General features: G+C 47.2%; 1 protein-coding gene across 3 annotated transcripts in view; it reads left to right on the top strand.

Annotated features, from left to right (window-relative positions):
* Nucleotides 1-26826, top strand: part of PHF20 (PHD finger protein 20) — a 1067420-nt gene that overhangs the window by 248277 nt on the left and 792317 nt on the right. For all 3 annotated transcript variants that reach the window (XM_078652233.1, XM_078652235.1, XM_078652234.1), the window contains exon 7: nt 24874-24981. In XM_078652233.1, coding sequence (XP_078508359.1) covers nt 24874-24981 — 108 coding nt within the window. The remainder of the gene's footprint in view (nt 1-24873; nt 24982-26826) is intronic.

Consider the following 26826-nt stretch of genomic DNA (forward strand, 5'->3'; position numbering starts at 1 on the left):
TTTACCAAAGGGGGTCCAAAACCACATCCTCAGACCACCAGAATACCTTCACGTACAAAGGTAATAACAAGTTCTCTCCCTCAAAAGGCTTCTTTCGAGGAGGTTATAGAGGGATTAACTTTAAAGGTAGGGGTAAGGGCAACACACCCCGTAACTCCCCTTCCCCTAATAAGCAGTGACTTGCCCATGCTTCCCCCCCGACTATACCACCTCTATCGGAGAAGACTTCAACAATTACTCCCCATTTGGCAATTTATAACAGACAAATGGGTGATTAGAATGATCCAACATGGTTATTGCCTGGAGCTTACCTGCAATCCTCCAAACATTCCACCTCGATCTCACAAACTTTCTTCTGAACACCTACAATTGCTTGAACAGGAAAGGCAATCTCTCTTACTGAAAGGAGCTATAAAGCCGGTTCCAACACAGTACCAGGGCTCAGCGGTTTACTCTGTATTTTCTCATTCCCAAAAAGAAAGGTTCCCTAAGACATATTCTGGATCTCAGCAAGTTAAACCATTATATACTGTCAGTACACTTTCACGTGGTGACCCTTTAACAGGTACTTCCACTTTTACAAAAGGCAGATTTTATGTCTACTCTAGACTTCAAAGATGCATATTTTCATGTTCCAATTCATCCGTCTCATCGCAAATACCTCAGATTTGTGATAGCAGCGAAGCATTACAAATTCAAAGTACTTCCTTTCGGAGTGACTACAGCGCCTAGAGTATTTACTAAATGTCTGGCAGTAGTCACGGCTCCTCTCAGAAGGCAGCATATTCACTTCTTCCCCCTATCTAGATGACTGGCTAATCAAAGCGAGCACTTACCAAAACGGTCTACAACACACAAAGCTTACAATACACCTACTTCATCAACTAGGCTTCACTGACAATGCACAAAGATCTCACCTGCATCCATCACAGATGCAGTCTTGTCTAGGAGCCACTCTAGACCCAGTCAAATCTCTAGCCTCTCCCAATGTCGCCAGAATTCACAATATTCTGCCTATCATAGTACAGTTTAAGTCCAACCAAGCCCTACCAACCAGATTGTTCATGCAACTGCTGGGAATTATGGCATCTTACATAGCAATTGTACCCAATTCAAGACTTCACACGCGTCCCCCTATAAGAGTACTTGGCACGTCAGTGGAATCAGTCCGTGTCCATTAACCAATCTTTTTTATGCTATGTCCGTGTGTGGTTCAGAAGATCGGGCAAACATCCCTCGCAATAATTCTAGTAGCTCCTGCATGGGCCCGTCAGCCATGGCACACCACTCTGTTGGAGCGGTCACTAGTTCCACATCAAAAGCTGAACCTTACCTCCAGTCTCCTCACAAACGACCATAAAGAAATCAGACATCCACATCCCAAAGAACTGAACTTGGGGATCTGGCTCCTGAAGTCAGTTTGTTTTTTTAAACTTACCACCAAACTGTATGACTATTCTAAAAGAAGCAAAAAGGCATACCAACAGAGCTTGCTATGCAGCAAAGTGGAAAAGATTTGTTGTATACTGGAATAACAACAAAATCAATCCTTTAGATACTTCTGTGCAAAACATTAACTGTTACCTGTTACACTCATAGCAAACTAGACTAGCTTATACATCTATTTGTTTACACCTTGCAGCGGTAGCTGCGTATTTGCTAGATAGGCAACATCTGCCACTATTCAGAGTTCCAGTAATCAAAGCTTTCATGAAGGGTTTGAAAAAGTAATACCACCAAGGATTCCTCCTGCCCCAGATTGGAATCTCAACATTGTTCTCACAAGGCTCGTGGGTCTACCTTTGAACCATTGTATAAGTGCCCCTTTCCAATTTCTTTCTTGGAAAGTTGCTTTCCTCATTGCAATCACATCACTGAGGAGAGTTGGTGAGCTACGGGCATTAACCCTAGAAGAACCCTGCTTTCAGCTACACAAAGAGAGGGTAGTTCTATGCACTAACCCGAAATACCTTCCCAAAGTGGTTCCTGCTTTTCATATAAACCAATCGGTTGAGTTACCAGTCTTTTTTCCTCAACCTGATTCTGTAGCAGAACACCCTCTTCACACGCTTGACGTTAAAGAGCATTATTTTACTACATAGATAGGACAAAAGACTTTCACAAAACAACTGTGTGTTGCATTTGCTCCACCTCATAAAGGTAATCCCATCTCTAAATCTAGTATTGGAAAATGGATCATTAAATGCGTTCAAACATGCTATTCTAAAACTAAAAAAACTTTATCCATACCCTGTGGAGCTCATTCCACTCACAAATTAGGGGCTTCTGTGGCCTTTTTAGGAAACATTCCTCTAGCTGACCTAAGGCAGCTACATGGTCTACACCACACACATTTACCAAGCACTATTGTTTAGATGTGTTAGCACATCATCAGTAAGAAGCTAATGCAGAGCCAAGAGCATTGCTCACTAAGGTGGGAAGAAGACAAGCTCAGCCACCTCAGACAATTTCTAACATGAGTCTTTTAAATACTATAGTTATTCCTGGAAGCTGTTCTAAGGGTTTAAAATGCAAGGGGTCTTCAGAAGGGTCATTCTCTCAGTAGAAATGTCCAGAGACTGCACGCTCGCAATTAGTCTTTTAATATTATGTTAAGAAACTGCCATGAATACTATGTGTTGCACTTTTTCACAACTAACTAAACGAAGAATGTTGTAATACTTTATTCGATATATATACATATCAAAGTACAAGCAATTCACACATAAAAACAAAATATTTAAAAATGTTATATTCATTTCATTTCATGGAGTAAAAAGATAAAAAGGTATTTACAATTAAGACAAAGAGTTATATAAAAAGTCATAAAGTGCATATACAGTGATGATGGGCTTATATACCGGGTTAGGCGACATGGTCTAAGTTATTACAGTGTTTAACAACCTTGTTCGTATGAACCAAGCCTTTGCTATATACTTAGCAACACCACATACGATAACCAGAGATGTAGTGTCTGATGAGAGAATACGCAGGGCTATCCTAAAATCTTACTCCCAACTCCCTACATACAGGCTTCAACCATCTTGTTCTAGGTGCTTTGTATGCTTTACAAGCGAACAGGAAGTGGGGTAGAGATTCACTCGTGGATGGGCACCCAGGACAGGTATGCAGTTGAGGCCTCGTTCCTTTCCATCCCTCGATAAATTTATTAAGAGGGAGTATCCCATATCAAATTTTCAGGAAAAGAGATCTGTCTCTTGGGATTTGGATGAAATCCAGGAAAGGCTTGAGCTTCTTAGTGGGCTTATGTTCCATGAATCGGTTAGTTAACACTCCCTGCTTTGTGCTTTTTTATTCCTCAGCCTGCACCCACTCCCAGTAGATTTTTTTAACCACTCGCTTATGGGGTGGCGACTGGGAGGACCAACATTCTCCCAAAACTAGGTTCACAACCAGCTGCCTCAGTTTATATATCCACTGATTCTTGTTCGAACCATTCAGGGTGATCAACTCATCCAAAACCGAGGCATAGTTTGCCAATTCTGGTGTCCTTCTTAGGCGCACTCAGAACAGCAAGGGTCGGAGGCGCACTATATCTACAATTGAATGTTTTCCCATGTCTGCAAAAAGGGGTTTTAACGGGGTCGAGAGCGGGAGGGAAACTAAATCCCTCACAAACTTATTCTCCGCTCTTACCAAGTCCACGGTGTTCTCACAGCCCCACAGCTCTGAGCCTTAGACAGCAGAGGTCAAAGCTTTGCTGTTATAGACTTCCAGAGCAGGGGCTACCGGTCTGCTAATAGACATGCACTGGTTTCTCAGAATTAATTTCTAAACAACAAGGGAACCCAGCGGGTAGCAAAGGACCATGGGTAGTAGTTACTTTAAAGGAGACATAGGTCCTGAGCATAACTTAAATATTAGTACAATGAAGCATAGACCACAATAGGCTCTATATAACACTTTTCCTTGTCCAGCCGGACAGGAAACTTTAATCATAGATTTGATAACAGTTTACTATACAGTATGAACACACAGCAACGAATCGTTACAGTATAGCACACTCCTGTGCCGTACCATGGGGAAACAGAAGAGAAAATAAGAGAATAGGAAAGGGTGTATCAGGCAAAGAGAACAGACAGGTCACTATTTTGAATTAATGCAATTTGTTAGTGTAACCTGAAGCGGCGCATACAACTTTAACTTAACAATGCAACAATTGTATGCCCACTCAGAGGAGTCGACGTTTCGATCCCGCAAACAAAATAACAAGGGATCATCTTCAGGACTTAATTGAATATTTGCCTGTTTGGAACTTTATCAATAGCCTGTTAGGAGTAAAACAGGGAGAGAGAAAAAATAAAAAATACAAAGGAGAAATTAACAACGTGTGCCTGGGGAGAGAAGTCATTGCCAACAGCCTGCTGCACTTTACAATACTCGGATTCGCAGTGGGTGAGAGGTGCTCGTGAGTGTGAGCATGGATTCAAAATAGATTCAAAATAGAACACTCATGGAGACAGGCATATTAGTTGCTTTACAGTTTCATCATTCGAAATCGAAGTGATAGGAATGTGGTCGATTGGAGAGGAAGCTCAAACCCAGTGTGTGAGCAGGCATGGGTAGAGCTGCATGCATTTAAGTCTAAGCCGGAAAGAGAATGGACATGGGCGTCATACCTTTGGAAAAAGTGGACCAAAGAGGGATGAACACACGGCAATGTACAAAAAATGGTCCCAATGGTTACAGCAGGGCTCGGCATGCGAGGTGCTGCGAAGGGACAGAGGAGAAAAGGGAGGCGGTTAAACCAACCTAATGCGACGGGCAGAACGTGCAAATGCGGCGGTGGTCGGAAAACATACCTAGTAAATTAAAGTAGGACTCCTAAACTTAGTCTCGATGGAGTGACAGCGCGTGTGCCGGCTGTGCTGTACGTGAGGCTGGTGGGGCGGTGCCTTCCGTATCTAGGGGTAAAGTTGGTTATTAACTTCGTCACACCAAGATGGTGAACATATGCGGAGAAAAGGGAACTCAAACTTACCCTTTAGGAGTATGAGCGGCCCTTGGATGAGGGTTAAGTGATTTGGGGGGAACCAGCGAGGCTAGATGGCCACAATCAAAAACGGTCATGAAATCTAATGATCCGCTAGGGAAGGAAAGAAAAAACTTTAGTCCCAGATATGGGTGGGCTGAGGCGTTCGGTGGCCAAGCGGGGAGAAGTCCGAGCTTACCTTAAGCGGACAGTGCCGCCACGTACAGCGATGTAACCGTCTGCTCGTTGGGAAGGCTTGCCGGTACTAGACGAGCAGCGCCGAGTCACGTGGGAGTGTGTCCTACGGTCGCCATCTTAGGTAGGGGAGGGAATTGCAGTACAGGTGAACAACGGCTACTATCTCATATTGCATCTACGGCTGCCATCTTGGAACGGTGTCCAAGTGCCGAGGTTGGTTTGTGAAGGGATGTGCCTGGGGGTGGAAGTGAATTGCGCGGAAAGCATGCGGGGCTTCATGCAAGGAATTACATGCGGAGAGCACTAGTAGTACGCTGGTACATGAAAATTGCTGCATGCATGTAACCAAGGAATACATGGAGTGAGTTAAGTTAAATGTTAGAAAACCTAAGCTGAATTAAGCGTGAGGTACATTAAAAGCATGATGTCAGACAACAGTTCGAGAGATTTAGAGGAGATTGGTCCAATCCTCACTCCTGTTGAGTCCTGTGTGTAGGGTGTTGAATTGAATTATAGATTTCAGCTCCTCTCCATTCAATAGTTGGTTGAGATTACCCCCTCTCTGTGGTAATTTGACTGCTTTCAAAATTGTCCATTTGAGATCCTCTGCAGTATGTTTCAGTTCTGCAAAATGTTCAACCAGAGGAGCATTTGGAGTCCCGCATCTAATGCGACTTTTGTGTTGGCTTATTCGTGTCCTTGCCTTCTGGGTGGTTTGGCCAACATACATTTTTGGGCAAGGGCATAAAATGGCATAGATAACATTATTGCTATTGCAGTTGGTAAAGCTTTTCAAATCGACAGTAATGTTCTTATGGCTAAATTTACATGTTTCAATTGTGTACTCACATACAGAACATTGTCCACATTTCACATGCCCTTGCATAGGTGGGAGGCCCCACATTGAGTCAAAGGTTGTATTTGAGGTAGGGGCTGGTAGTGCTGCTCTAACCAAATGGTCCCTCAGGTTCCTGCTTTTTTTTTAATGCAAAGATTGGCCTCTCTAGGTTTATATTGCCCGCATTTATGGTGGGCCAATGTTTCAGAATACATTTGCGGATTTTGTTAGAGGCGGGGGAAAAGGTCGTGACACACGCAATCCTTTCTTGCCTGTCTCTGATTTTTGGTGAAAGTAACACCTCTCGTGGGCAGTACCATGCTCTCTTGGAGGCGTTTTTTACTAGCCTCCTAGGATAGCCGCGTGCTTTTAGTTTGCTGGTTAAGTTTAGGGCCTCCCTGAAGTAATCAACTTTTGTAGAGCAATTGCGTCTGATTCTCAGAAATTGTGAGTAGGGCAACGAATCCTTCAGTGCCCTGGGATGGTTGCTCTCGTACCTCAGTAGGGTGTTACGCTCGGTGGGCTTCCTATACAGGCGTGTCAGTAGTTCACCTGCTTCATGATAGATAGTTAAATCTAAGAATGGTATTTCCGTTTTGTCATGGGAAAGGGTAAAATTAAGGTCTGCACAATTGTTATTTAGCCAATGGAGAAAGGAATGTAGAGTAGAGATATCAGAATTCCAAACCAGGAAAATGTCGTCAATGTAGCGACGCCATATACCAATCCCTGAGTAGAATGGGTTATAGTCAGTAAGGATTGATCCGGTTTCTAGGTCGTCCATAAACAGTATGGCTAGGTGTGGAGCAAAAATAGCCCCCATTGAGGTGCCCTTGATTTGCTGGTAAAATGTATTGTCGAACAGAAAGAAATTCCTGGAAAGGCATAGCTCTAGTAGTTGCATTATGAATAGGGTTGGAACCCTATGGGGCCGGGGACGAGTGTCTAATACTTTCTAATGGTTTCTCAGAATGGCTCCAGACGCTCTTTTGAGGTTTAGGAGCATTTTGGCCAAATGGGAGTCCCATTTCATTCTGTTATTTATTCTGACACCCAGGTAGTCAAACTCCTCCACCACCTCTAGTGGGGACCCATTGAGAGTTATGTTTATTCTCCTAGCTTTTTTGGAAGTAGACAGTACCATCAGCTTAGTTTTGGAGGTATTTACAGTGAGCCCCCGCTCATCACAGAACAGGCTGAATCTATCTAATAGCCTCTGCAGGCCCGATGGAGTTTTGGACATTAGGAGGGTATCGTCTGCAAAGAGGAGGGTAGGTGTTTTGTCCCCCCGCCAGGACCGGGGCATCCGCTGGCACCTCCCTCAAATGGTCTACCACCCCATTGATCAAGAGGGAGAACAGTGTCGGAGCCATCACGCATCCCTGGCGGAACCCCCTCTGCACAGGCACCCTCCCTGTTAGTTGTCCTTGGGCCCCCCACCTAATTCTGGCGTAGTTATCCTGATGGAGCTTAACAATAAACTCCAAGAGATAACTCGGGAACCCCATGTCCAGCAACACCTTCCAGAGCTTATCACGAGGGACCAGATCGAATGCGGTTTTTAAGTCCATGAAAGCCAAATATAGACTACCCTTCGCGACACACAGATTTCCAATATATGGCACAAAATCTAAAGACCTGATCCATTGTGCCCACAGTTTGCCTGAAACCTGCCTGGAAGTGGGTAAGTATGTTACCTTCCTCTATCCAAGACCCCATTCTAGTGACTATGACCCTGCCAACTACTTTCTGAATTGTATCAATTAAACTTATTGGTCTGTAGTTGGCAGGGTCTTCTCTGTCGCCTTTCTTGTATATAGTCACTACCTCGGCACCCTTCCATGACTCAGGGACAGAGTGTCCCTGGAGGATCATATTCATTAGGAGGACAATGAGGTCTGACCACAACTTGGGTGCATACAATAATAGGTCGCCAGGGAGCCCATCTGGGCCTGCTGCCTTACCAGGAGATATATTCATAATGGCATCGTGTACTTCTTTTGTGGAAAAAGGGTCAACATGGCTATGATTCTCTATTAGAAGTGCGGTTGGTGACACCGCAACTTGCCCCGTTGTTGCTACATCACAGTACAATTTAGCAAAGTGGGTATACCACTGGTCCTTGGTTATGTAATTCGATATAGGCTCTGTACCCCTTCTCTCCAGTTTATTTATCAAGTTCCAGAACCTGGTTGAATCTTTCAGGCAGGCCGCTTGTTTGAGTTGCTGCCAGTGTTCCTCCTCCCACTCCTTTTTAGCCAGTTTGATGCTATTTTGATATTCCTTTCTGGCTACCCTCACTGCTATTGCATCTTTACTCCTTATTGAAGACGATATGGCCTTTCTCTTTGCCCTGCAATCGGCCGTATACCAAGGGATTCCCTTCTTGCCTACTTTGTTTTGTGAAGACCCTCTAGGCTCCCCAATGGTGAAGAAGGCACCGATCTTCTCTATAAGATTTTTATAGGAGTCAAGTAAATCAAAACTTAGGGCATTTGCCTGTGTAGACGTAGAGGCCAAAAGGTCTCCAATTTCTATTTGTACAAACTCCTTGATGCTATTCAGATTATCCTCATGACACATAACTCTATTCCATTTGAGCTTGCGATTGCAGTGCGGAGGGATTACTTCTTTAGCAATCATTAGTGGGCCACTTACTGTTAGGACCTCCCTCCCCCCTTTGATTTACATGCAGAGTGGATTGTGATCACTATCCTGCGTTTGTTTGACCTCCATATCCACCAATCTCCCCCAGGATCTAGTATCCAACAGGATATAATTAATACGTGACGGACAACTGAGTCTATTGAAAGTCATTGCCCCATTTACATCAGAGCGTGTCCTTCCATTTAAAGCGCGCAAGTTATGTTCTAATGTTAGGGCATTTAGTTGAATGGCACGTGGTGACCACCTCTTGATAGTTGCCACATTTAGGGGAGGAATCGACTGCCTTATGTCCTCTGCACTAATACCCAACAGATCTTCTTCAGCTAGGGGTTCATATGTGCAGTTCATGTCACCACCTACAATAACATTAGACAAAGGAGGAACACCTGCTAGTGCTCCATCAAGAACTGCTATAGTTGGGGATGTTTGACCCCCCGGGGTGCCCCTGGCATATACGCAAAACAATTCCATAGTTGATACAGCATGGGGACCTTTAAGAGAAATATGTAATATGTCCTCTGTTGGCAACTTATGGACCGATACAGCTCAATTTAACACCACACTAATCCATATGTGAAGGCCGCCAGATGGGCGCCCTTTTCCTACCGAGGTTGCCGGGATTAAGTAGGTCGCATAGCCATTCTTATGTAGTGGACCTTGCTCCACGTTTCTTGGAACAGGCAAATCTCAAAGCTCTCAATAAATTCATTCCATTCTGGTCTGACCAATTTTTTTTGGAGGCCTGCTATGTTCCATGAGACAAGATTAATTATTTTTAAGTTTTCCTCTATGGTTTTAGCCGGAGCTTGAGGAGGGATACCCTCCTCTATTATAATTTGATGGTTTAGCTCTTGGTCTCCGGTCTCTATTAGCCCGATGGGTCCTTTAGTGTGTGGCGTCTCCACCCCCGACACCACAGGACTTACGGTGGTATCATACTGAGACTCAGTCATTTGACTTATGTGTGTATGTATAACATTATTTGGCTGCGTTCCTATACCTAGTCAGTCTAGATTATTAAGGTCTGGTTCGTCCCGATAGCTAGGTCCTGACCATAGTGGTGACTGTCTGATTTGTATATTTGAATACACCGGGGGGGAAGTTCTATTCTCAAGGGACACTAGATTCTCAGCAATCTCCGTATTGACTAGTTCTATTTCTATACAATCTGTAGCAGAGCTGAACAGGGACAATCTTTTAACCTTAATCAGATCTTCCCTGATGACTGACCTGCACCCTCTCACATGTCGCAGCCAGTGAATAGCTTTTTTAGAGATGGAATTGCTACTCTCATACGGGTTAGGGCTAAGCTTCGGTACCCCTGTCATAAAGACAGTAGTGTTCATAGGTTTGTAAGGTATCCTGCTCTGGGTAATGGGTCTTTTATCCCCCCGATTTGCCATTTTGTTTGTTTCTATTGGGTCTCTCAGATATTTTTTTGCTCCCCATGAGGTCATTTGTTCCTCGCATTGAGCCCTTCTGCCTCACTGCCTCTACATAAGAGTTAGGATTGGCACTGTGCCTCAATGCCGCCCTAACAGCCTCTATTTGTGGGGCATTTTTGGGAGCCAGCCCTCTTACTGTAGTAAGGCCCTTTGGGGGGGGGTACTTGCTCGGATGAGGGTTTCGTCGGATTAGGCAACGCCACTGAATGATGGTTACTTAAAGTGCCCATCATTTCAGTGGTTTGGTGCCATTTGCTGATGCTATTCGTGTATTAAAGGCTTTAGCCGTTGCCAGTGGACCCAGGGATTGAGGGGCGCTTACAAAATGCTTTCCTCCCTGTTTAATTAGATCTGTTTAAATTTTTTTTTATTTGCGCTAATTCTGTTCCTAACCATCCCATTTTCTTTAAAATATTCCCGTTAAAGTTCTGGCAACTGGGACATTCTGCTGTATTGTCTCCTGATGGCTCCACCGATCTCGAAACTTGTTGTAGTACCTCACGTAATTCTCTGGATTCCCCTTCCAGCTTGGCATATCTATTGGAACAAACAATCCCCTCAGCTCCCGCAGTCTCGTCTCCACCCGACTCTGTGATCTCTATTATGTTGGATGGGGCCTCCCGACTTCTATTCAAGTTACATCCCTTTTGTGTATGGATAACATTGGCCGTGGTGGGAGTTATTGGAGGAGGATGGATTTCAACAACAGGACCGGCGAGCGAAGGTTTTTTTAGGAATATAGACTGGATTATTCTACCATTCTTCTGAATTGGGCCCTTAATTGCGGAGTCTGTTACCTAGCTCTTCTGTGCTCGGGGCCCCCTTACGTATCTCCTCACAATCTTCTACAATTAATGTAATACTTGAAAGTACACAGTTAGATGCAGCGTGTAGGGATTTCGATTTTTTTGCCTTTTTTCCTTTTTTCGGGTTTACAGAATCTGAGCCCCCTTCATTCGCCTTTCTTTTCCCCATTATTGTAATACGCCCTTTAGCCTAGGATAGAATTCCACCCTCAGCTTCCTTTCGCTCTGAAGGGCAGCGGCAGGATCCTAACACCCCACCAATACGTCCACAGTGCCTTGGAAATGTTCAGTCTCTGTTGCAGGACACACCGCTACTTCATATGAACGGGGGGTGCCCCTGCCCTGCCCTTGTCTGTCCCGGACTATCACAGACCGTCCCGCCCTTGTCCCGGACTTCTCCCGCGCGCTCCCGCTACGCGGGAAATGGCACGAATACTTATGCGCCTCCTGGCGCGATGAGACTGTGTGCGGCTTACGGCCGTGGGTGCCGCTGGGGTTTGTAGTCCTCCCTGGCTCACCCCCCCATAGCGGCCGTAGTGATGTTGGTGGGCTTGCGGCAGGGGGTGAGCGGACAGAGCAGCGTTGGAGCAGTGCGGCCGATGGAAGGTGCAGGCCGTAATTAGAGTGCCCCCTGGGAAGCAGGTAGGATTCTCTGCACTGGATGCCCAGGTTTCAGTTGGTCTCCCCGCTCAGCCGCAAATAGCACGAATACTTATGCGCCTCCTGGCGCGATGAGACTGTGTGCGGCTTCCGGCCGCGGGTGCCGCTGGGCTTTGTGGTCCTCCCTGGCTCACCCCCTCTCAGCGGCCATAGTGATGTTGGTGGGCTTACGGCGGCGGGGGGTGAGCGGACAGAGCGGACAGAGTGGACAGAGCAGCGCTGGAGCAGCGCGGCCGATGGAAGGTGCGGGCCGTAATTAGAGTGCCCCCTGGGAAGCAGGTAGGATTCTCTGCACTGGATGCCCAGGTTTCAGTTGTCCATGCTGAAATAATCCGCTTGTTACAGAGAATAGTATTTGAAGGATCTAAAGTTTAAGAGTGTGCCACTATGGAATCCCCGTCACCCCTGCTAATACATAAATCACATTTCCTCCCCCCCCACTAGAGGTGGACAAGCCAACAAATGTACATAGATAGCTGTGGCAAGTGTTGGCTCTGACTCTTAAGAGCCTACGTACAAACCCCTCCCTGAAAATATTTGACATGTAAATCTTGCATCAAACAACACACTTAAGTATGATGAGTTGTCTTCAAAATTCAAGAAAGCACATTTCTTTAACATGCTGAAGCTTTTCACTTTAGGAGACCAGATCTGTAAACTATTTATTGAAAGTGGGAGTTTTGAAACATGACCTGAGAAGCATTTCCGCCCAGTGGTGGCTACCTCGGAACAGGTGGGAAGGTGCGGGGGGTTTAAAAAAATATTACCTTCACCGCCCGAACGCCTCTCAAGCAGCTCCTTACTCCTACATCCTTGGTCTGATGAAAGCACCCAGGCTACCGGACTGTCCCAGCCAATCATGACACTGCAGGAGCAGTGTAGTGATTGGTCTGAGCATCCTATTTGGTTGCTAAGGCAGTGCCTGGGAGCTTGGGCGTGTTCTCCTCGGGACTGTGCAACACAGCCCAATGAAGAACATGCCAAGTGGGCATGACTGTTTGGCCGGCCAAACAGTCGTGCACTTAGGAGTGAAAACCACTCCTCCCCTGCTCAGGCGTCGCAGAGCCCAGCCCCGACTCCCGCCTGGAAAAATAAAATAACGTTCTGTTACTATCATTTTCGCACTGCTGAAGTAGCAGTGGGGCAATGCTCCTCGCCACAGCAGAGAAGCCGCAACTGTTTCCGACCCTACCTGATGATCATGCTGTTGGTGAGCTAAGAGGCAAGTTAGTTGTATAGGGTACCCCAATCGTAGCTTAGACTCTGATTGTTGATGTGGGAACAGTTATGGGCTACTACATCAAACTCAAGAAGTGTGTTGGTCCAGTGCCCTCCCTGAACTCACAGATTTGAAGCACTCTCATTTGTGTTAATGAACAAAAAGGATGCTAAGGAAAATAAAGTACTTGCTTAGGATCACTTAATGTGATGAAGCAGAAAACTGGGATTAATCCCTCATTGGTCCAGTTTCATACTGTGCATGTCAGCCACTAAATTGATACCTTCTTAAGCTATCGAAAGATAATGCTTTGTACATTGGATGATGAGATTAGAAATTGGGGTACAGGCACAATCCATATTTAATTTTGGGTAGATTTACATAGTGTGAACCTTCCACAAGGTCCTAATATTGCTTCATAATAGATAGCGGCTACTAGTCTGTTTTGGGCGCAAGGTTCCTAGCGGATATTGAGCTAGGCATTTGCCTCGAGCTTAAAATTATTACACTCTGTACCATGGGAAGGGTAATGTGATGTCATAATGGTGCTGTGATATGATAGTAATTATGCTCTGGCATGATAATGAGATCAGCACAGCTGGTAATAACTGGTAATTACTCTGAGCTGTATTCCAGCCCATCGTTTTTCTGCTCGACCTTAGACTAGAATGCTGCCTGGGGTAATTTTAAAAGACTGTCCATAATGAAAGCTTTCCACCCATGACTTCTGTTTTGCATAAGCACAGCTGTGATGTGATGGCTGTACACGTATGGTAAGTTCATAATGGTGATTCCAGTACGGCTATGTCACAGCCGTGCTCTTAGATGCACATAGTGCTCTTCTCATGTTATACATCTAATACATTGTGTTTTTATGATATTACTGCTCCAATATCATCCTTTTGGCACCAGTACTATTGTGATGCCATGAGATCAAACACTACATCAGTCATTATGGTGAAGGATGAAATGCAGAGTTACTTGTATATGGAGCGAACCTGGAGGTGTGCTTATGACATGGAAGCAAAAAATAAATACTGTGATTCAATTAAGACGTATCGTAGGTTGATCCGGAAAGCTAGAGCTGAATACATTGCTGCTAAAATTCTGGAGAGCAATAACCCCCCCCCCCCCCCCAAATGATCTTCTCCCTTCTTAAAAAGATGCAACACTTCAATGTGAAAGCTGACTCCCCAGTCTCCTCCAACACTCACTGCATGAATTTGCAGGTTTTTTTGTGTGTAAGGTGGAGACTGTTTATAACAGCCTCCCCAAAGTCACTGCCAATATTGACCGAATAGATGAGCTCGAGGACTGGATATTAATTTCTGATCCAACGTTGTGCTCTTTTCCCCCACTCTCGCGCTCTGAGACTGAATCTCTTTGCCTTAAAATCAAATCCGGTTCCCCAGCCGATCCTTTGAGACCAGACCAACTTCGTCAAGTTCACAATTCAATTTTACCAGCTGTTTGGGAATTGATCAATTTATCACTGCCCTCTGCATCAGTGCCTGCATCATGGAAGCTTGCAAAAGTTATACCTCTTTTAAAGAAACCTTCCTTAGAGCCTTCGGACCCGGGTAATTTTCGCCCAATTTCCCAGCTTCCTTTTTTAGCTAAGGCTACAGAATCCTACGTAAGTACAGTTTTGGCTTAATTTGTAGAGCATAACAAAATCCTTGACTCCTCACAAAACGATTTTCGCCCCCGCCACAGCACCGAGTTGGCTCTGTTGGCTGTGACCGAGGACATCCGTAGTAGTCTCGATGTCTGGAACTCTGCGGCCTGAATTCTTTTTGATTTAAGTGCCGCTTTCGACATGGTTTCCCATGGCATGCTAATATGTAGGTTGCAGGAGATCTGGGTTGGGGGCTGGCCTTGGCCTGGTTCCGTTCTTTTTTGGAAGGCAGAACCTTTCAAGTTGTTGTGCCACCTCACCATTCGCAGGTGTATGCCATCAAGCATGGGGTTCCTCAGGGTTGGATATTGAGCCCTGCGCTTTTTAGCATCTGTGTCCTACCCCTAGCAATGGTAGCAAAAAGTAGAGGGTTGTCACTGGTATCCTATGCCGATGACACCCAGCTAGTCATTGTCTTCTCTAAAAAGTGCAAAAAAAACCTCTTCAAATTTAAAGAGGACTTGTTAGCAATTGCTGAATGGATGACAGCAAACTGCTTGCAGCTTAATGCTGCCAAGGCTGAAATTCTTGCGCATGGGAGAGATAGGGATCTTTGGTCAGAACAGTGGTGGCCTGATAAACTCAAACCTGCTCTGCTGCCTAAAGAGCCATTCAAGAATTTAGGTTTTTGGATAGATAGTGATCTCTTTTGATACCCAATTTTAGCTTTAGCAGGGTCCTGTTTTGGACTCTTAAGGGGGTTGAAACCTCTGCTTGGATATTTTGAACCAAAAATCCACCAAACCATCCTTCAGGCTACAATTTTAGCCAGGTTAGATTATGGCAACTCTCTTTATCTAGGCGCCAATAAATATTGTATCCTACGCCTCCAAAGAATTCAGAATGCTGCAGCACGTACTCGGTTGGCACTTCCAAAGTCGTGTTCGGTGTCTAAGTTTTTGCCCAGGCTTCACTGGCTGCCAGTCGCTAAAAGAATCAAGTTTAAGTCTTTGTGTGTGGTGCACAAAATTCTGACTCAACAAGGCCCTCCGATTTTTAGCTGATTTGTTAGGCCAGTATGTTCCAAATCGCCTTCTGCGCTCTGCCAACTCTAGAGCTGGTGGTCGCCCTTTTAAAGTTTGGCGGCCCACCTATGGAACTCCCTCCCGATTTCCATTAGAGGGCTTCAGAATCATCTGGCTTTTCGAAAGGCTATAAAGACCTGTCTCTTTCCGGCATAATTTCCATTTCTGTTTGAGTGGTCTCTAGGCACTTGTTCTTTGGGTTGCGGTGGTTTGCCCCGTCGCTGGGGCAGCTATGCGCTGTATAAATGAGTAAATACAAAAATAAATAAATAATATCCATGCAGGCAGCAAACTAACTCACTCGTTCACACAAACACCACCACACGTACACCTAAGTGTCACTAGAACTTACCAGCTGGAAACATGCGATCCTGCTTTCTTCTGACAAGCTCATTAGTTTGTCCTGAAAACCATGTTGGGTTTGTGGAGTCAGGCAGCCCAATCACAAGCCAGTGTAGGCCGAGGGCCAGACTCTTCACCCCCGGACTATCCTACTTTCTGTTAGGGTCTGGGGTGACCTCCTGGACAGGTTCCATTATTTCACATGTGAGCAATGCACCGGGCATGCTCAGCCTTTCTAATGGATTGCAGATGTGTGAAGAGGACTGAAAATAAGTGCCTTTACCCATGCATAGTGCATGGATCGAACCCTATAGTTTCCTCCTCCTCTGTCCTGCTGCTGCGTGCACAATTTGCATTGTCAGCTCCACCGACCTCTGAAACGAAAATAGACAAACTGACATGCCATTTTTGTCTGTGTATATTTGTGGCATTCAAAGCTGCATAGATCAGCTCCGGTTCTTGGGCGGTGTGCTAGCATTTGTGGGGCTGCGCCCTTGGACCGTCTAAGCACTGGCAGCCACTGGGATCTAGTGCTTGCACATATGTATGCACAATTTACCATCGCAGTAGGCTAAATCCATCAACGTTCCTATTTGAGTTTTAAGTGTTAACTGTATTTTGAAAGCAATCAATAAAAACGGTTTCTTAGAATTTTGAGTTACATTGTATTTTGGAAGAATAAAAGTGGAGAAGGGTGGGAATATTCTAGGATATCAATTTGAAAAAAAGTATGGTGTGGAAAATTAGTTGGTATTCGTAGATTAAAGTGTGACTGAGAGTGTGTTGATGGGGGTAGAGAGACAGGGAAGGAAAGTCCTGGCTGGCGTGAGAGTAGACTCAAAGGAGTTTGGGTATAGTTCCATGGCAGATATATGAAGAAGAATGAAAGATAGGGTAAGTGAGTTGCAAGGTGCTATTTTAAGGTGGGTAAGAAGAAAGATCAAAACTCTAAAAGTTTTCCAAAGGATGCTGTTTTAACATAGTATTTTTGTGTTTCTTCCACTGCATACTGCAGGCAATGTCCTGTTCGCAAACATTTTTCTTCTTTTTTAGTAGTCATAAAATAAAATTGCTTAATTATCGGAATTTAAGTGCTACACTAGAATAGGAGATTTGGTTACTTGTTACTGTGCTCTTGAGAAGACACTTGATCCACAGCTTAATCAGAACCATAAAAAAAATGTGATAATATATGTGAATTTTGTGTAGTAAGTTTCTACACTTTAAACAGGACAATTGCCCATCGCCCCGTTTTTGGGGACTCCAGGTTCCTCACCCAGCATCCCACTCCAGAGAGCTTGGTGGTCAAAGCCTCCATCTCCTGTGTTAACCATGGTGCGTTCCCTACTGCTCGAACAGATATTAAATGTAAAAGGCTGGATACCTCTGGGACGAGGATGTTATCCTCCGCCAGCCTTGCACGGTGGTTAGTAAAACACTGCATGCCTTGGGCCGGTACACCCACACAGTGTTGAGCTAAGTTGCACAAGTGCTGCCTACAGTCTCGGAGGAGGCAGAGCCATACTCAGTCAACTAATTGCTGACTGGTGAGATGCAGTAAAGTCCACCATCAGATGTAGGTTGAACATGACCGACTTGCTATGCAGAGCGATTGGGTTGTCTCTAGTACTTTGATGTCACCTCTGGTTGAGAACCACTGACTTTTCAGGGGATGTCAAAGCTTCCCTTATGGACATGCCCCATTATGGCTTCTGCCTTTTTAGTGAAAAGGCAGACTTCGCGCTGGAGCACTAGACAGCAAATCTATGACCAGGTCTTTGGGTCTTTCCGTGGTGCTGCCAGGTGCAGAGAAAGCCTTTCTCCCTTCGATCAGGGGAGGGCTGATGCTATTTTTTACGGACCACACCACTGCCATGTGGTACTGCAACAAACAGGGCGGAGTGGGGTCGTGGGCCCTTTGTCAATGTTCCCTGTATCTCTGGACATTCCTGGAATGTCAGGGCATTTCCCTTGTGGTGCAACATCTGGCGGGTTCTCTGAATTCCAGAGTGGGCAAACTTAGTCATTGATGAGCGGATCAAGAATTACGTCTCCATCTGATTGTAGTGCAAGGTATCTTTCAAGAGTGGGGCGAGTCTTGGTTAGGTCTGCTTGCTGTTAGGAATGAGAAATGTTAGCAAATCTGTGCGTTGGAATTTCCATGGTGGCTCTTGCTAAGCAGTGCCTTGTCTCGAGTGGGGCTCCATCCTCATGTTCGCCTTACCACTGATACCACTCTTGTCTAGAGTTCGCAAGAGTACCAGGAATGACAGGGCTCAAGTCATTCTTGTGGCTCTGGAATGGGCACAGGAATTCTGGTGTTCCTGGGCATGAGCATTGGTCCTCCGATCAGGCTGCCCCTTTGGGAGGATCTTCTGTCGCACCAGCATGGGAGGGTCTTGCGCCTGAACCTGCGGACCTCTGCTTCATGTGTGGAGATAGAGCAGCAACAGTTGGCAGCTTTCGACCTTCTCCCGATGCCTGGACATTATTCAGACAACCATGCGTCCCTTCACCACAAGGGTATTTCAATTGTACAAAAAGCTAGGCAGCTATGGTACTACCGTTGCACGTCCCAACACATAATGTGCAATTCTGCCATACCCACATCCTTCCTGTATCCCTTTTGACATAGTATGTATGTATGTATGTATGTATGTATCGCATACTTTTATAGCGCAAACTGTCACCCAAAGGGTATCCTGGCGCTTTGACTCTCCCCAACCAATACACAAACGCAAAATTACCCTGCCCTGGGGAAAAGATGAGTCTTCAAACCCTTTTTAAAGGGTGCTAGTTCCCCCAGACTCCTTAGAGACAGAGGAAGGGAATTCCAAAGCTTGGCGGCCGTGAAACCAAAGGAGCGGCCACCCATCCGTAACCTCTGGATTCTAGGGACTACCACCAGACATGCCGAAGAAGAACGTAGAGGTCTGGCTGTGGAATACCATGAAAAAAGCTTTTGCAGCAAAACCGGCCCCTGCCCATGAAGGGCCTTGAAGTCTAGGCAGGATGCTTTAAAACAGATGCGCTGCTGGACAGGCAGCCAATGAAGGTCTTTTAGCGCCAGAGAAGAGGAGGCTGAGCGCAATCGAGAGGGCAAGCTTAGCTGCCATATTTTGTATGCGCTGCAGCTTACTAATTAAAGTACTAGGGGCACCCAGAAGCAGTGCGTTGCAGTAATTTAGCCTGCTAAGGATAATACTACGCACTACCTCTGGTCTGGTCTGTACTGGGAGCATAGGAAGAATCTTGGGCAAAGTGCGGAGCAACGTCATACATATGATAATAGTCTTATTAACAAAACCATCCAGTTGTAGATTAGGGCCAAACATAACCCCCAAGTTGAGAGCAGAGTCCGCCGCCGCCACCGTGCCCAAAGAAGATGTTGGCCAGAAGTCTTCCGGCAAAGGGCGTGGGATGCGGTCAGTTGAGCAGTACAGCACCGCCGTCTTAGAGCCATTAAACTGGAGGGAATTGTGTCGCAACCAGTCCGCAGTAGCTGTCATGCAGCGATGAAAAGTCTCTTTAGACACAGCATCTTTGCCTTCAAAGGAGAAGACAAGTAGTATTGAAACAATCAGACTTATTTTAGCATATTATGTTGTGTCAAATATAATATCTTTGCTGGCAGGCATCTGCAGTACTCCTTCATTTCACATCTTCAAGCAAGTAATCCGGAACACACAAGAAGTGGTGAGTGTACTTTGTTGTTTTCACGGTCATTTAATATACAGATGGTTCAGCTGACACGTGTCTCATCAGACAGTGGATTTTCTCAAGGCTGATTACATGCCTTGATGGTAATATGAAAGAGAAGAAAACCAATTTGTATGTCAGTCAACTGTATTCATATGCTCCTTATTCTATAGGTGCTCCACTTCTACCATTTTGTGTATACCTATGTGCTATTAAAAAAGGAATGATGAAAGAATTCCATTCCGACATCTATCAGAAGTGTAAGACATTCTATCACCTAGAAGTGATATTATCCCAACATCTGGTATGTGAAATGAGTGAGGGAAAATGTGAATAGCAATGTATAAGATAAGCCTGTGTGGCGCCAACAAATGGCACAGTCACAACTCCAAAGTTAAAAGTATGATACTTAGAAAAAACAGGAAAGCAAGTTATAAGACAGGATAAAGTATGATCCAGATATCCCCGGAGAAAAGGAGACTTTAGCATTAAAGAGTTGTAACAAAGTGGTATGCAGGAGCCTCAGCAAGAACCTAACCAAAAGCTATAAGACCGTTGTAAGGACAAGGAACGTGACACATCCGTGTCTATTTTATTGTGGCAGACCCAGGTTGTTTGTGGTCAGTAACCTTCGTAAAAGAAAAATAACCTTACATAACATGCAATCTTGGATGACCATGGCTGGAAGAGATACACCAGACTGTAACTGCGTTTGTAGCCATGGAAACAGATCTGTGGATACCAAGGTGCCCTCCAAATGTCATGAGTGGCCAGAACCCGTTTTGTTCATTAATCAGTTACTTCCTTATCAACCCATTGGAGTAGCATGACTGGTGATTTGGATGGTGGAAAAACACTGAGGTCACTAGGAATAAATTTATACTTAAAATATGCGCTGCTTTCTTGAGCTATAGAGTGAACCTCTGTACTAGCAGAATCCATCACCGCGTGACCGCTCAGCCCTCCACAGGGCTTGGTCGCCCCACTCACTGCTGCCGCTCCTGCCTGCCTTTGCCTCCTGCCTGCAGATTCCTTCGCTCGCTGCCCGCTGCTCCTGGGAATTTCCCGCTGCTCCTGGGAATTTCCCGCTGCCCGCTGCTTCTTGGAATTTCCTGCCGCTGCCTCCCTGCGGCCCCGCCCCCCTGTGATTCCATTCGCCGCCCCGCTCCCGCCACCCAGCTGCTCCTCCCTCCCGGCTCCTTACTTATGACGCCCCCAGAGCGACCGTGCAGCGGACGCGCGCAGCGGGAGCGCCGATTGAGCGCCGAAGGTGCGCCAAAGGTAAGCCCGTCTGTGCCCGTCCGCGCCTGGACCGCGCCTGGACTGCGCCCAGTGCCAGGACCCCTGGCCCTCCCCGCCGAGGCAAGACGACCCGACTGACCTACGACGCCGCCACTCTCAACGCACTCAATGCCGGCCGGACCCACGCCTGCTGCCGAGCCACCCCGAGACGCACCCACGGACCCTTCACCTGCTGCACCTGCAAGTTCACCTGCCTCCGAACCTGCCCCGCACCCGCCAAGACAAACACCAGCAGCAACCACCTCAAGTGCATCCTGATCAACACCCGCTCCGTCCACAGACACGCCGTGGAACTCTGGAACCTCCTCGACGCTACATCACCGGACGTCGCCTTCCTCACGGAAACCTGGATGAACGCCTCCTCTGCACCCGACATCGCCATCGCCATCCCGGACGGGTACAAGATCATCAGGAGGGACCGCATCAACCAGACCGGAGGTGGCATCGCCATCGTCCACAGGAACACCATCCGCATCACGACCGACGCCAACGACTCCTTCGCCGCAGCCGAACATCTCCACTTCCAGATTCACACCGACCCTAAGACGACCCTCAGAGGCACCCTCGTCTACAGACCCCTGGGACCACGCACACAATTCAGCGAAGACATCACAGACTTCATCAGCCCGCACGCCCTCCCCTCCACTGACTACATCCTCCTCGGGGACCTCAACTTCCACCCGGAGAACAACAAGGACCGCAACACCACCGCCCTGCTGGAAAACCTCGCCAACCTCGGACTCAAGCAACTGGTCAACACCCCCACCCACTACGCCGGCCACACGCTTGATCCCGTCTTCTCTTCCAGCAAGTACATCACCTTCAGCCACGCCACCGGACTCCACTGGACCGACCACAGCTGCGTCCACTCCAGCTTCAAAAGATCCACGACCCACCACCACCCGCAACAGGTACCTCACAGGAATTGGAGCAAGATCACCGCAGACCAGCTCACCACCTCCCTCAGCCAGAGCCCACCCGCCAACACAACGGACCCCAACGAAGCAGCCCGCAACTTCACACAGTGGCTGACCGCCTGCGCCGACGACCTCGCGCCACTAAAGAACCCTTCCAGCAGACCCAGAAGCAAGAAGGCATCCTGGTTCACCGATGACCTCAAGGACTCCAAGAAGACCTGCCGCACCCTCGAGAAAGCCTGGCTCCTCGACCGGACCACCGACAACATGACCGCCCTCAAACACGCTACCCGCAAGCACCACCAGCTCATCCGCACCACCAAGAAGAAATCCCTGAAGGAACGACTGGACAACAACGCCCACGACAGCAAAGAGCTCTTCACTATCGTCAAGGAGTTCTCCAACCCCAGCACCGGCACCAACGACATCACTCCGTCACAAGACCTCTGCGACTCCCTCGCCTCGTTCTTCCACCGCAAGATCGCCGACATCCACAACAGCTTCGGCGCCCCACCCACGCACCCAACCGTCGAACCAACGCCCCCCACCGCCACCCTTCGCACCTGGACCACGGTGACCACCGAAGACACAGCCCGCACGATGAACACCATCCACTCCGGATCACCGACCGACCCCTGCCCACACCACGTCTTCAACAAGGCCGACTCCACCATCGCACCCCTACTCCGGAACATCATCGCCTCCTTGTACACCGCCACCTTCCCGGAGAGCTGGAAGCACACCGAGATCAGCGCCCTCCTGAAGAAACCTACAGCGGACCCCACCGATCTCAAACTTCCGCCCCATCTCGCTCCTCCATTTTCCTGCTAAAGTCATCGAGAAGATCGTCAACAGACAGCTGACCGCCTTCCTCGAGACGAACGGATCCCTCGACCCCTCGCAGTCCGGCTTCAGAGCCAACCACAGCACCGAGACCGCCCTCATCGCAGCCACCGACGACATCCGGACCCTGCTCGACAAGGGGGAAACAGTGGCCCTCATCCTCCTGGACCTCTCCGCTGCGTTCGACACGGTCTGCCACCGCACCCTAGTCCAGCGCCTCAGCAACATCGGTATCCAAGAGAAGGCACTGGAGTGGATCATCTCGTTCCTCGCCGGAAGAACACAGAGTCCGCCTCCCCCCGTTTCGCTCCGAGGCCACCGAAGTCATCTGCGGCGTCCCGCAAGGATCTTCACTCAGCCCCACCCTCTTCAACATCTACATGAAACCTCTCACAGCCATCGCACGCCAGCACAACCTCAACATCATCTCTTACGCCGACGACACCCAGCTGATCCTCTCCCTCACCAGAGACCCCGACACCGCCAGAACCTGCCTACACGAAGGGATGAAAGACGTCGCCGAGTGGATGAAGGACAGCCGCCTGAAACTGAACTCGGACAAGACGGAAGTCCTCATCCTGGGATCTTCGCCCTCCGCCTGGGACGACTCCTGGTGGCCCCCAGCCCTGGGCACCGCACCCAAGCCAACCGACCACGCACGCAACCTGGGCTTCATCCTGGACCCCTCCCTCTCGATGACCAGACAAGTCAATGCCGACTCCTCATCGTGCTTCAACACCCTGCGTATGCTTCGCAAGATCTTCCGCTGGATCCCGACCGAGACCAGGAAGACTGTCACCCAGGCACTCGTCACCAGCCGACTGGACTACGGAAACGCCCTCTACGCCGGAACCACAGCCAAGCTACAGAAAAGACTCCAGCGCATCCAGAACGCCTCCGCCCGACACATCCTGGATGTCCCCCGACGCAGCCACATCTCCAGCCACCTGAGGAACCTGCACTGGCTCCCCGTCGACAAGAGGATCACGTTCCGGCTCCTCACCCACGCACACAAGTCTCTCCGCGACCTGGGCCCCAAGTACCTCAACGACCGCCTGACCTTCTACACGCCCACCCGCCAGCTACGGTCCACCATCCTCGCCCTCGCAGCCGTACCACGCATCCGAAGAGCCACCGCCGGAGGAAGATCCTTCTCTTACCTGGCTGCCAAGACTTGGAACTCCCTCCCCATCCACCTTCGGCTGACCCAGGACCATCTCGCCTTCAGGAAACAACTCAAGACCTGGCTGTTCGAGCAGTAGCATACCCCTCCCCCCAAGCGCCTTGAGACCCTCCCGGGTGAGTAGTGCACTATACAAATGGCATGATTGATTGATTGATTGATTGATTGATTGATCACAGGACAATGCACGTGGATTGCGGGGAAACTCGTTCTACCTGTGATGCAGGACACCCTCACCAGTTTCCCTTTTGGAATCAAAGGTTGGGGGAGGGTGCTAGTAAAAGTGGCCATTGACCAGGATATCAGTCAGCACTATGGACTTAGCTTAATGGCTACATCCAATTAGTATCTATAGGGGTAAATCCCTGAAAATAAACAAAAAAGTTGAGCTATTTTAATCATATTTAATTTCAAAAGTTTGAGATTTTACCATAGGCTGATATAGTTAGAATGGCTTAATGGTCAATACTATACACTTTTTTAGCAATTATGTAGGAGCTATGGTAACATTTGGAATCCTAACACAACCCCAGAAGTGTGAGCGCTTTCTGGTTTTCTTTGTTTGTTTTACCTGTTCTCTTTAATTACCTGTTAAAAAGGGATTTTTTTCACAAGATAAAACACTGACTGAGCATTGATGTTGATTTTTATTTATTGTCAAACAGGATCTCCATGTCTTACCTCTACCCCCTCTTATACTAAACTTTGGCTTCTCGCCGTGGGTAATGCGAGAGTGAAATGCTCTATAAAATAGTAGCTGGGCTATTCAATGGAATTGTAGTAACATTGTGTTCCTGGCTTACCAGTAACCACGCTTATTGTCCAGTAGCACAGATTGAGCCAGGACCGCAGTGAAAGCCCACCAAGTCTCCACACTGCGTTGGTGTTATAACTGCTGTTTGCAGGTGTTTCCAATATTGCCACTAGGAAAAAGACTGCCCCATTGGTCGTAAATAGGAGAGAGAATGTCCACTGTCTAGTCATTATACAAATACTGTTATCTCTTTTGTGTTTTCATGTCTCACATTCTGTTTATGTATTCTTTTTTCAATGTTTAGATACAGCATCCCAAACATTGAAGCCAATATTCCTGAAATTGAGGCGACGCAAAATCTCCATTTCGGTTGAAGTCCAGTCAAAGCGATCTCGGCTGGAGAAAAACCTACGTAAGCTTATTTTTAGTACAGTGGCGTGTACTTTATAGAATAGAAGGACATTTGTGGTAATTTATATCGTTGGAATCTGCTTGTGGTTTAAAACAAAATATATACACTTCTGGGCTAATGGCATGCAAATCCTTCCCACATATGTCTGCTTTGTTTTGGAACCAAACGTAGGTTGTCCATAGGATCTGGCAAGAGTGTCTTTGCGACATACACCTTTGAATTAAAAGGTTAAAAGTGTCTTAATGGTACTTAAGTATTTTTGAAGACTTCTCTTAAGAAGATACAGCCTCTTTATATTTTTGTCTTAATCACTATGTTCAGCCTTTGTAATTCAGCAGATCTCAACTCTGTGACCACTAAATTAATTATTTGTCAAGAGGTCTAAATATTTAATTCGAGCTGGGTGTATTTTCTGGCCTTCCACATGCAACCTTCAGTGTGTGTTGATCATGCTTCCCTGTGCTAACTTTTTATGACTTTCATCATATGCAATCACTGGCAGAGGATGTAGCTGTTACATTGCAAGTTTTCAGTATATTGATAATTTTTTGAAGCTGTGTGCAGTCTTATACTTCCATTGCTGCTTGATGAAGGATATCACAACAATAATGCCTTGTATTATAAGGGAAGGGCCAGTGGGTCTGCCAAAAATTGTGGATTTTTTTTATTGCATCTTTTGTTGGCCGCCTTTGCCAAGAAATTTGGTGCGTACTTGCAGACTTTCCTTGAAGGCATTAAGAGCTCTGACCATTACTTCTGTTTCTTGAATTTCAGTTTCTGCATGTATTAGAATACCCAGGCCTCTTTTTAATATCTCCTGGTTATGATGATTGCTTGGGTTTTTGATAGAAAGCAACATCCATTATAATTCGGTCACCCTATTTTGATCTTTTCACTGTGGGTGAGCCTCACTGTATCTCACTAACGGTAATCACATGGCGAACAGACTACACGTGTTTGCTGCCAGTATGTGCCTTTTAAGATAAGGCTGCTGCGACTAAGAAGCTGGGTTTCTGTTGCAGTAACCCCCCCACTTTTTTGCCAGACTGCTGATGCACTCTTACTTGATGTGCCCTGGGTCCCTGCCAATCAGGTTCCAGGGCCTTTGTTCTTTCCCCAAAACTAACCCAATCCCCATTGGCATCTCTGGCCACAGGTCAGCCCCTAGTAAATGGTACCACAGGTACCCAGGGCACTGTGACCAGGGAAGACTTCTAAGGGCTGCAGCACTAATTGTGCCACCCTTAGAGGCCCTGTACCTTCACACACAGCCTTTTCAGGCTGCGGGTCTTGGTGCAGAACAAAGTACCAGTGTGGGATTTAATGAAAAATGCACTCTGCGGGCATCGTACAGATGTCCCCTGAAAAACGACCAGCCTCTGGTGGGTTCCCTGACTGGTACACACCAGCCTGCTACCATGAGAAATGTTTCTGGACCCCTAAGGTGGGAGCCTTTCTCCCTGAGCCCAGAAACAAAGCCTTTCCTGGGCGGAGGTGTTAACACCTCCCCCAGGCCACGAAGAGCAATAAGTGGCAGGGGAGCTTCAAAGACCTGGCAGCCTTTGTAATGAGACCCCCAGCCTCTTCTATCAGGAGCAGGCCCCCTTCCTGTCTCCCCTCCTTTACGGCGGGAAGGCGGGTAGGAAAAATTAGCCAGCCCAGAAGGTGTGCCCACCTCTGCCAACAGAGTCCGCTTCCTACAGAGACACGGGTAAGAGACACCAGGCTGGTTACACATAAACATGTGCGTAAGTGTGAGGGCTGTGCGTGGGAGGCTACTATTATGCACATCCTGGTGACTGCGTAGTGGGGACTCTGTAGGATTAGCTATTGGCCTGAGGTAGG

This window comes from Lissotriton helveticus, chromosome 7, assembly GCF_964261635.1.
Source record: "Lissotriton helveticus chromosome 7, aLisHel1.1, whole genome shotgun sequence".
Classification (NCBI taxonomy): domain Eukaryota; kingdom Metazoa; phylum Chordata; class Amphibia; order Caudata; family Salamandridae; genus Lissotriton; species Lissotriton helveticus.